Source organism: Nestor notabilis, unplaced genomic scaffold (genome assembly GCF_000696875.1).
Source record: "Nestor notabilis isolate BGI_N333 unplaced genomic scaffold, ASM69687v1 scaffold32423, whole genome shotgun sequence".
Taxonomy (NCBI): Eukaryota; Metazoa; Chordata; class Aves; order Psittaciformes; family Psittacidae; genus Nestor; species Nestor notabilis.
Window position 1 is genome coordinate 6,692 of NW_009921117.1, and position 11,923 is coordinate 18,614.

The 11,923-nt window shown below is 38.9% G+C and overlaps 1 protein-coding gene across 1 annotated transcript in view; it reads left to right on the forward strand.

Annotated features, from left to right (window-relative positions):
* Nucleotides 1-11,923, forward strand: part of LOC104402995 (GRAM domain-containing protein 1C-like) — a gene marked incomplete at its 3' end in the record, with an annotated part of 12,770 nt that overhangs the window by 194 nt on the left and 653 nt on the right. Inside the window, exons 2-4 of the mRNA XM_010011009.1 lie at nucleotides 5,816-5,900; nucleotides 9,506-9,609; nucleotides 11,259-11,354. Coding sequence (XP_010009311.1) covers nucleotides 5,816-5,900; nucleotides 9,506-9,609; nucleotides 11,259-11,354 — 285 coding nt within the window. The remainder of the gene's footprint in view (nucleotides 1-5,815; nucleotides 5,901-9,505; nucleotides 9,610-11,258; nucleotides 11,355-11,923) is intronic.

The following is an 11,923-nucleotide window of genomic DNA, read 5'->3' on the forward strand; positions in this document are numbered from 1 at the left end:
TGAGCTGGTTTCCATTTCCTTGGGAGCATGGGAACTTTAGGAAAGCCGGCTCCTAAGGAATACGATGGCTGAGCCTCCCCTGGCAACAGTTGCTTGTTTTTCCTCATATTGGTTGACATGCCTCATATGACCCATGAGTTAAATACAGTTGTGGATAAGCATGTGTGATCAAATAGCTCCTTACTTAAAAAAGATAAATAAAAAAGACCAAACCAAAAGTGGACACTGGGTACACATCCAGTCCCAAAGTGCACAGTGTACTGTACACAGCACAGTATGTCACCCTAAGTAAGGTGGTGTTGCTCTTCAGCTCTTGTGAGTGGTTTTTTCTCTGTTCAAGAGTAATATTTTTATGCTTTAAGAGTCAGTAAAGAACAGTAGGCTACTGATAGTAAAGCTTCTGAGTACTCAGTAATTGAAAGTTAATTCTAACCCAAACTTTTTTCTGTGATTTTGTCAAGGAATGGTTAGTGAAAATAGATCACTGTAACAGTGGGTTTGGACTGTTTACTTGTGACAGGGTAAACAGAACAAGTCTGACACTTTCAAAGTACATCCTCATGCCATTTTTTTCCAGAAGAAATGGAAAACTGTGCCATAGAACTGTGAAGAGATAAGGAAGACTGGTAGTCATGTGGATGTGAGCTTCCATTGTGATTCTGTGCCTAAAAGCAAATGTGAGGCAGGTTTATGTGTGTTTGCAATGACTCCTGCAGTGCTATATCTGGCTTTTAAGAAACACATTGAAAATAGGAAGGGATTCAGAAAAGCCATGAGAATGAGTATGAAAAAAAATCTTTTTGCTAATAGACTTGAGAAGCTTAATTCCTACCCCAAAAGAAGATAGGGGTGACTTGCTCACAATCTGAAAATAATTCTGAAAGTAAATTATTAGCTATGGTGGATTTTTCCATAAGGAATGATTTTTAGGAGGGTGTTTCTTTTTTCCTTTCCTAAAGAGAAATTTGGTCATCTCAACTCTGGTTTTAAAGCATGAGATGATTTGCCAGATAGCTGTGGTTTGTGTGTTACAGATTAGATTGGATGGTTCTAGTGAGTTTTCCTGGACTGAAGAAATGGTTGCAGTGGGAGCAACATTTCTGATAGAAAGGCTTGTTAGACTTGGCACCTTTTACAGGTAGCCTCAGCAGAGAGGCTGGGTTGAATCTAAGTGTGCCGTAAGAGTTCTTGTCTTGTTTTGGAGTATGTGAAGTCTCAAGTTTGCCTGCCTTATACTGCTAAATGAGGCTTTTGTTCAGGGCTGTTAACTTAACCCTCTCCTAGCCTAGTGATGCTTTAGATTTGCAGAAAGTGGGATGTTGGTATGTTTTGTTTGGGATTGTGCATTTTTTAATTCCTCCCTTACCAGATAAGTTTCAGTAATACAAGCAGTCTAAAGTGGTCTTTTTGTTTAAAATCAAACTCCTCTCTGACTGTTTGTTCTTCTGGAGTCTATCTTTTTCTTTCTGCTCGTGCTAAGAAGGATTTTAGATGAATGTGGTGCATTCTTCAGTTGAAATGCAGAAATTTTTGCCACGATACTTAATGTTTGTTTTAATGTGTTAGTGTAGGATTAAAAAGTGCTTTCATCCTAACCTTACTAGTATCTCCAAAATTGTTTTTGACCATGTCTAGAAACTTCATATGCAACCTCTTCTATCTTTGGAGAATAGCACATCAGGTGGTCTTTATGTGAGGTGTTGAGATAGTGACATGGAGTTGCTTGCTTGTGGACAGAGGAGCAAAGCTATGCATCTCATTGCACATCTTCTGATGGCTAAGTGATGCTTCTGAGCATAAAAGGGGAGTAGGTCCAGCAGCTTGCTTATAGGCTTGTTTGATTCTGGGACCCCAAGCACATGGTAGTAACTGATACCAAGTCTGAAGCTCAGTGGGAGGCACATGATCCGATTGAAGATGTCCCTGATCATTGCAGGGGGGTTGGACTAGAAGACCTTTAAAGGTCCCTTCCAACCCACACCATTCTAGGATTCTATGTGCATGTCTTAAAGTGAGATGACATCAGTTTTATTACTCTAGTGATGAGGTCAACTTCCCTATATTCTCAGCTGTTTGTATTCATAGATGCATGTCAAACTATAGAATGCAAATTGTCAGGTAATGTGGTTTTTGTGGTGTCTCAAAACAAGCAGAAAACACTAAGAAAGCAAGTGCAAAATTATTATTGTCATTAGCAAATTTAAAAAAAATGTGCACACTGTTCTGCTGAGGTTGATTGACTATTTGTATCCTTAATGATATGTGCAATCAAATAATTTCCTAATGATTAGCATTTCTGCTGTATGCCTGGGAGAAGGTGTAGCTTAATTGTCCTCTGTAGTCTGCAAAATGGCACAAACTGTTTGCAGCATCCGTGCTTTTGAAGCTGTAAATATGAAGGGAAGCTGTTTTTTAACAGGCTTCTATTGTATAAATAACTCAGCTTAGTCCTATTTAAGTTAGCATATTTTTTTCTGGAGCATGACTTTACATAGTTGGACTCTGGTCCATTTCTAAACAAAGGATGAGAATCACTGGGTCGTGTGTCTTCAAGTAGTATCTGGGTCTTAACATAACTGTCTTCTGTGAAACTTTTTGGATGGCACTGAGGAGGTTCTTCTGCTTATGCTATTCTACAGGTTTCTGGTATATTTTTGTGGCGTCAGATAAAGAATGCTAATATGTCATTGGCTGGACTTAATAGTTCTTAGTGTTTATATATAGCATACCCATAAATGCTGAATATTATCCTCAGGCAAAGTGTTTGCCCGATGACTTATAATTAAACTTAGAAATGTGCATGTGTTAAAAATAAGCTGCTATTTTCATCTCTTTAAATGCCATACTGCAGCCTAATTTATGCTTTTCTTTGAATATTTAGTGGTTAATTTTGTAACCCAGAGGTGGCAACCTGCCTTGAATGCTGCCACATCTTGGGTATTATAATAGTGATTATGAGAGATGCTGTATTCATATAAATGGAAATGTCTTGTTTCCTTAAGGAAATCCATAGTAACAATAGTGTTAAAATTGTCCCTGTTGTTTTGCAAGTCCACTGAGTGACTTTCTGATCACCAAGGCATATACTGAGTACGTAATAATTACAGGTTTCAGTGAGCTGGTTTTCATGTAAAGTAAGGAAAAGATAAGGTTAAAGTTTCAATGTGCTCACTTTTTTTACACTGATTAGATAAGGATTCAGAGCAGGCTCTTTCTAAATGTCCTAAGAGCTCAGTAGAAGCCTACAATTAGTAAGAGGATTTCTTATAGCCTGTTTGTCACTCATGACGAAGAACACTTCTAAATGCTAGCAAGGGTTTCTCAGACAAGCTGTAGCAGGTTTCATGCTCTAGAAGAGTTCAATTGCTAGGTAAAACTCAAGATACCTTGAGTTTGGATTCTTGGCCCTGTTGAATTGGATGCTTCAGGCACTAATATAAACGTGTCTGTGATACTGTAATATTCCTGTTCTCTTCCTGGTTGTTTTTGTCTTATAACCACAAAAAATTTCAGTGTCGCTCTTATCTCTTGCATACAGTGTGTTTGAGAAATTGCTTTCCTCCATAACAGCATGGCTTCTTAAACTGTGGTTTCATAAATTGGGCTTGAAGATTGTGAACTTTCTTTTGTTCTCATGGCTGACTGCTTTTTCTGTCCCCTTGTATGTTAGTCTCGTCATTGCAAGCTCAGACCTTAGTCAACTGAGATATGACTGTGTAAACTGTAGGGCCTCTGCTGGAACTACAGATGGAAACGTTGCAGCTTTGAGTTAACTTTTCATTTTTCCCTATGTCTCTTTCTGGAATAATTGCACAGAACTCCATTTCTTCAAAGCTGGGCAGTCACTGGATGCTTGTTTCAGGTGATCAGTTAAAAGCATGTGTTTCAGGGCACGATGTGGCATGGCCAAGAAACCACAGCCTTTCTACTTTAGTAGATGACATGCTCTCAGAGCATGTTATTTTCATAATCTCAGAAATACCTGAAATGTAACTGTAAGCATACGGCTTAGTAGGACATATCTAGCATGTTGCCCTGGTACTTGTACCTAAAGCTTTCATGCTTACTTATCTCAGAAGGGGAGGGGTGGGCATATTTTCTGTCTCGCCCCTTCACTGCCTTTTTGCATTGCAATGCTCGGAATATTAGTGGACAGCAAAAATGTACTCACCAGTGGTCAGACTTTTGTTTATTAATGGTAATAAAAGGTAACTTTTAAAGCTGAACTGAGTCTGGGTGACTTTGTCCTCTCCTGTGTTTTATGTTCTTAAACTCCTGACCTTGAGGTAGCACTCGTGTTCTTGTGGCGAAAGAGCTTGATTCCCAAGTATAGGTAGGTAACAGACTGTCATAGGATGTGTGTGTAGGGTGGTGTTCAGGGAACTTCTGAACTGCAAGGAGGAGTAATGTCTTCTGTGGGAAACAGCAAAATGTGAGAATCCTAATGATTCTAATTGCACTAGTTTATTAAAAGACCCTCAAGCTGAAGATAAGTCTGTCTTTGTTCTGAGATTTTGACAACAACCACAGAGGTAATGAGAGAGTAGTGACCAACTAACATGCCTCAGGATCATGCTAAAACTGGGTGTTTTCTTGTTAAACTTACTGCAAGGTCATAGGGTCGAAAGTGGTTCTTTGCCTCCTTTCTTCTTTCTTCCCCCATGCTCAAAGTAAATATCCATTAATTTTATGGTAGATGAATTTAATGGTGTATGTCAAATTTTGGAGTAATACAGGTGCAGAACAGCAGCCATATGCCTAAGATCTTTAGAAAGATTAAAAAAAAAAAAAAGGTGTAAAAGAGGCTTTTAATAGTATATTTATACCTGGTTTGGTAAGACTTGAAAGTGATTAAGTGACTTTTTCGTGTCTTAGCTATAGTCCAGCTGAGTCACTGCCTTACACAGCATTTAGTTAGGATTGCCCTTAAAATAAGCAGCCAACACGTGTTAAGAAATAAACCCATCCTTTTTATTGCTGCAAAAAGAAAAATAGGGCTTTTACAGCAGAATTGTTTCTGGAGACCATGCTGAAGCTCTTTATCTGAATGGGAACAGGGATATTTGTTTCGAAGAATATTGAGTTCAAGTCCATGTGGATTAATGTACTTTGCTCTGAGTTTACTGCCCAGTTTGAATCTTAAAGGAGCCATAGACAGTGATCTTTTTAAATACAGGGTCAAATGTAGAACAGAACAGGAAATTAGGAGGTGATGGTGGTGCTGCTGTTTGTGCTTACTGGAGGACACTTTTGCCTTTATTCCTATGGGTCTAATCACAGCAACTGGCGAGCAACCTGATCTAGTGAAAGGTGTCCCCGCCGTGGTGGGGGGGTGGAACTAAATGGTTTTTAAGGTCCCTTCCAACCCAAACATTCTATGATTGTAGTATTCCCAAAATGGTGCTCCGAGTAGAAACTGGTGATCGAGGTTGTGTTCCTGTGACCACCTAGTGGCCTGCATGAGGTCTTGATCTGCTCTCTCACCTGTGTCACGGCCTTGCTGCCTCTTCATTCAGTCTGTGCCAGAAGACTTAGCTGTGGAAGGGGCTTTCATGTCCTTATGAGTGGAGCAGTTTCACATCATACAACTGTAGTGCCTTGCAATTGGCATTTGGCCTGATACAGGGAATAGTTTGGCCCACACTATCCTAAATACAGCAGCACACTCTTACATAAGCAAACATAAAGTTATAGTTCTTTATTGCTCTTTTGATGTTCATTTGTTTTTCAAGATAAAATTACACATCCAGTATGAAGACAGTTGATGGCTGAAAATAAATTTGATTGCTTAGCGTTTTACCATTCTTTGTTGCAGCTCTCAAGTTCCACTTACAAATATAGGAGTGAGGAATTCAAGAGACAGTTTTCTCATCTGCCAGATTCCGAGAGACTCATAGTAGGTAAGATGTAATCACACAAAAAGTGCTTGTCTTCTAGCTGATAATTCCAGATTGCAGTAGTGCCAAGGCTTCTTTTTTGTGGCAAATTCTAACTATAGCTGATAACTTCCTATTTTTCTGTTTCTGAACTAACATCAAATACTTTCAGAGAAAGTCAGGTCCACACCCTTCTTCTGTACTGCCTGCTTTGTGAAAAGAGACAAATTCCTTCAGGAGTTTGAAAAGCGAAGGAGAGGGTACGGATCCTCCAGTTCATCTGGATACAGGATGGGAGCTTCTTAATGTATTTTCTCTCTGCTACTTTTTAGTACTGTACTTCCTGACAGCAGTGGAGATGTGACAGCTGTTAGCTGACAAGCTGATAAAAAAGATCGCTATGCAGGGTCATGGTGAGCACTGAACACAAACTCAGCGTATGTGTATTGGCTTGTGCAATGCAAGTGTGAGAAAACCAGGTAGAGTTAAATCCTGAGGGCACTGAATTTGTTGAATGTTCTTTCCAGCACAGACAACTTGATGTACCTCTTGTAGTGTCGTAAACATTTATTTTCTGTCCTGTAACCGTCTGAGTTCTTTCTTTAAAGCAACCAGTTTTGATGGAGTCAGTTGCCATAGATGTTGGTAGAGGAGGAAGTGATTCCATAGCTGTAACAGTTTGGTACTTGGATACAAAGGTAAGGGATGTTGCTCAGTGACCCTGTTAAGTAGTTAGATGATCTTTAGCAGGAGCTTTTCTCTTGCTCCCTGTAAGCCTCGACCCTTGCTCTATGCACTGGATTAATGTGACTTCTGGGACTGAGTGACACAGTGGGTACTTGCAATTTAAAAACCTCTTTTTGGAGACAAATGCCAGCTATGTGGTGTGAGGCCATAAAATTCAGCATTTAAGTGTGTAATTCCCATCAACCGTCATAGGATATCATTGAAAAACACAAACAAATACTCATTTTTATCCTGACTTAATGGTGTGCACTTGGATGTATTTGCCACCGTGGTATATTGAGGGCAGATAAAAATGTTTTGTGCCTCACTGGTATGTGCGCTTGTGGTTACTGCCATACTGAGCATGAAGTATGTTCTCTGGTGCTGTGCAAATGTTAGTTCTGGGTTGGCTCATGCCTTGAGCAGAGGTTTTTCACAGCCCAGTATACCAGGTTAGCTTACCCATGTGCTCATGACATGGGTGCAGGCATAGAAGTACCACTCAGCTGGAAGAGCAGAGGAGATAAGAGCGTGGGGTAGGAGGGGACAGAACAAGGTGGCAGAGATTGTCAAACTGTGGTGCATAACTAATGGCACCAAAATGTTCCTTTTGAGCTCCAAGTCCCTGTTTTGCTCCACTGCAGATTCAAAGAAGGTAAGCCTGTAATCCTACCTCCTTCACATGCAGTGATGCACCTTATTTCTCTTTTATAACTTGCCTTGCAGGTAAGTCTGCCTATGCTGCCCGAGTATTGTGTAACAAATATATACTGTCCCAGAATTGGGAGTTGTTTTAATACAAAGGTGATATTGTTTAAAGTTCATCTCTTATCTTATGCCATCTTTAAGGAAGTGAATATTGAGAGGCTGTCAGTGTATGTTTCCAGTTTGCACTGAGTTCCTTCCAGATTAATGGAAGAGAAATTCGTGCAAGTGACAGCTCTGAAACAGTTAACTACCTGTGTCCTTTTCCAGCCTTAGAAAGAAGCAGTTTTCCTCTGAAATGCCTTCTGCATTTTTAAAATACTTGAATTCAGTAGAGAAGTGAAACAGGAGAAAAGGATATTACTTCAAAGCATTGTTCTGGTGTGTCTCGTTACACAGGATTGATACAGAAAGCCATAGAGCAAACTCTGAAGCATAAGTTCAATGGACAGACTGCCTAAGATTCAGAGAAAGATTTAGTAATGGGTTAATCTCAAGAATGTAGCACCTGCTCCATCAGAAGCAAAGTCATTACTTTATGTAAATGGTTGGTTTTTTTTTTTACCCCATAAATAGTGCTTCTTTGGAAGGACTTTTTGCATCCTTCAAGCAAAGGGCTTTTCCTTTGCTTGTTGCAGAGAAACTTGTCATAGGCTTTACAGTGTTCAAAGAAGCAGTTACTTGCTCCTGTTCTTAGCTTAGCTGTCAAACTCCAAGCAGCTGCCACTGTAATGGGCGCTGTATATAAAGATTTTGTGAAATATTATTTTCTTATAGTGGAAGAGACTCTTGAAATGGGAGTTTAAAGGAGTGCCACTAATTTGTCTGAAAATATTTACAAGCAACATCTCCTTTTTTTGTGTAGGTAGGTCATGGTGTTGCTTATCACTTGTCCCTCTCCCTCCCCCAAACATAGAAGTCAGATACAAGCTTCTTGGTAATGCTTTCCTCACGTCCTTAACCTCAAGCTCCTGCTGATTTCCCTCTCCCTGCTCTCCCAGCATTTTGGTACCTGACTTCTCCTTAAACATGCACTTACAACTACTGATTTGGATTTCTTTCTTTAATTCCATTTGCAGTAATGTCTTCTATACATGCCTCATGCTTGTTGCAAGAAATTCTATTTCTACTTGATTATTTGAGGGAATTAAAAAAAGACAATTTAAAAAATCATAATAAAAGCTCTTGTAGATTCAGACTTGCCTTGAAGTTAGGATGGCAAAGGTCTCTTGAACCTCTCTGTATTCAGAACAACTGTGTTCATCTTGTTGTACACAAAAACAAAATTCTGTCTCAGACAATACCACATGCACTGCTTTTCAAAATAACAAAACTCTTTGATACCTCTAAAGGTAGAGTCAATAACATCCTGCATGAATAGGTACATTCTGGGTATTTTCTATACATGAGGTAACCTTCTTTAGGCTGGAGCTTCCAAAAGGGAAGTCTTAAGTTTCTAGTAGTAGTACTTCTGAAAATTCCTTTTGTTTGAATCTTCAGGCTCTGAAATTATGTAATTTGAGAGGTTTTTTTTTAAAAATGCAACAAAATCCTCTGGCCTGGTTTTTAATTAGCAGATATCTAATGATGGGTAATTGCATTCTAGATGAAATCTGTTTCCTCAATAGGGATGTTTCAGCCGCAGGCAGTATCACAATAAAAATGTCAGTCAGCTTCTGAAAATATCTCCTGCCTGAAGAACTGGGTAGCTTCAAGCTGCCTTTTAGTGTCTCACTCTGCAGATACTTTTAGCTAGAAATTAGAATCTGTTTAGTGGAAAATGATTATCTTACTACAACATATGAACTACTGTTATGTAGGAGTTGACAGTATAATCTGTTATACTATAAAAATGTTTGTGTATTCTGTTGTTTAGGCACTTTGAGGTTTGACTTAGAAGTGCTTCTCCCATCTTGTCTGATACGTCTTCTCTGAAAATACAGGATAATGCATAGGGGGATTAATGCATGGAATGCTGTCCTCACACTGACACTTCCATCAGCCCTGGCATTGGGGTGTTCCCAGAACAATGATCCAGATGCAACCCAGTACAAGCCTGCCTTCACAGATTTTTTTGAAGAGTGAAAGAAATAGCTTTCTATTTGTATCATTATACCCTTATCTCATTTTAAGGTAACAGGTTTGGGTCAGCTGAGCTGCATTAAATGAGTAAACTTGTTCTTGTTCCTTATACATAGATTATGCCTGTGCACTCCAGAAGGATATCCTGCTGCAAGGACGCTTGTATCTCTCTGAAAACTGGCTCTGTTTCCACAGCAACATTTTCCGATGGGAGACCACAGTAAGATCTCTTAGTTTGCTCGAATCCTTGAATCCCATCTCTTTGTCCTTGTACTATCAGGATGTGACTCCCCAGATCTTGCCCTGTAAATCTTATGCTAGTAACTTTGCACTGAAAAAATAGAACTTCCACCCCTGAGTGGAAATGCCGATCTGTTGCTCCATAAAATGAGAATAGCATTGGAGATATGTGAATGCTGAAATAAGCCCAATCCATCAGGCATGCAGGAAGGTGTTCAGGAGTTGTGCTAAAGCTGATCTTTTACATTTCTGGAGGACAATTTACCTCTCGTTACTAAGGAGAGTAGACCTATAAAGGAATGTAATATGTAATGTTCTCCTATAAAACGAGGAGCATGATACGGTACATGGTGTTGCTCTGTTCAAGAACTCCTCAGTGTTAAACCTTACTTGGTTTAGTCTCATACGTAAATATCAGCGTTTAAGAACAGCTAAAGAGAATCTGTAAATGACCTTGGCAAGTTCTCATATTGTGGTATGTAGCTTTTGAACAGTATGAGGAAAAGTAGATATTTGTGACATATTGGCTGTCTATTTCTGTCCAGTTAGGTTAATGAGTTAAAATTTTTCATTCAAGCAATTTTTGCATAGGATGCAGAAATAGCATGAGGCAGTGAATGAGAAAAGGAAAGTAACCTAGTTAATAGGTGATGGAGATGTGTCAAAATGTTCTGCATTAATCTCTTAAATTCTCTTCATCTCTTAAATTCTACTATGTGTGCTCTGAAGTACACATAACAGACAAGAAATAGCTTATGTACTTAAGACAATGAGGAGGTCTAGAAACATTTAACTGAAAGACAAACGTAATTTATCAGATGTATTTTATGATACAGTGTTTCTCATTGTAGACTTGAGATTATTATTTAAAAAAAATCCCTTTGGAATCACACCCTTGAATATATATGAAGTATTCAAAGACTGATTTATTTTTTTTTTTTTCAGCCAAAACAGCATATATCCTGGTAACCTCTTCCTGCCTGCCTAGCAGAGTGATATACTATGCAATATCAAAAGGCAGTCTGAGCCTATCAGCTATAGTGGTAGAGCAAAGTTTTGAGACCTCCTTAACAGGCTGTGTTGGTGCAGAGAGAAAGTGCACCTTCTGCATATACAGGAAAAAGCAAGATCCCACTGCTCTTCTATGCAGAAACATTTCAAATGCTAATATGCAAGGCAAACACACCCAAGCAGGAAGATTTCCTTGCAGTGTCTGGACTGCAAGTAAACCTCTGTGAAAATGGTCTAGATAGTCTGTCATCTGATCTATGTCCTACCTTATGTATAGCATACTGATTGGGATTGGCTTTCAGATCTGTGCTTTGTGTGCAATTGGGATTGTGCCTTAATCCTCGAGTGTTGCTGGATGAGTGGAAGGAAAGAAAAATGAACTACTTGCTTCTCTGGTCTAGTATGAAAGGAGATTAGTCTTAAGTCATCTTAATTTGCTTCTACTTTGGAATACTTGCTGTTAGCAAGTTGAGACAGTAATTGACTTTGTGATCTCAACTGAATTGCATCCCAGGGCTTGGATTTAGTTTGAGTTCCTCTTGCATGTTCTGTGACTTTGTAAATTTTTAGTCTTAACAGCTATTTGTAATATGTCTTATTAAATCTCTTTCTGCTTAGATTTCTATTGCCTTGAAGGATATCACTTTCATGACAAAGGAGAAGACTGCTCGGCTCATTCCAAATGCCATACAAATAGCAACAAAAGGAGAGAAGGTGAAAACCTGCATTTTAGTATGTTGGGTTTTTTGGGTTTTTTATTTAGTTGGGTTTTTTTGGTTTGTTTTTGTTTTGTTTTGTTTTTTTTTTTTTTTTGTTTGGTTGGTTTGTTTTTTTTAATGTGCAGTGTCCAGAACAGAGCACTTTGTTCTAGTTTTAAATCTGCATATGCAACTTCCCTGTGAAGTCTTCAAATGTGATTGCTATAAGAAGACAGACTTGGTAATCTGGTTCCTGTGCATATTGGCTTGATAATTCAACTTTAGCTTGATGCAGAATCGCCTAGAATCCCCCAAAGTAAGGGAGGTTTTGTTCCACTGATTCTCAAAGGAAAACCATTTTAAAGTTCAGAGCATGAATTCACAATATGTATCCTCCAGATCGCAAAGATTTCAAACAGGGGTTTAAAGTCCCCCTGGAATTTCAGAAAACTGTTGAAAACAAAAGGACTGTGATGTTATGGAGAAATCTACCCATAGGACATGTAATTTTATGTGCTGGGAAATGTAGTTTTTGGGTGTCTATTTGGAAAAACTGAAAAGCATGATGTTCTTATGTGCAACGCT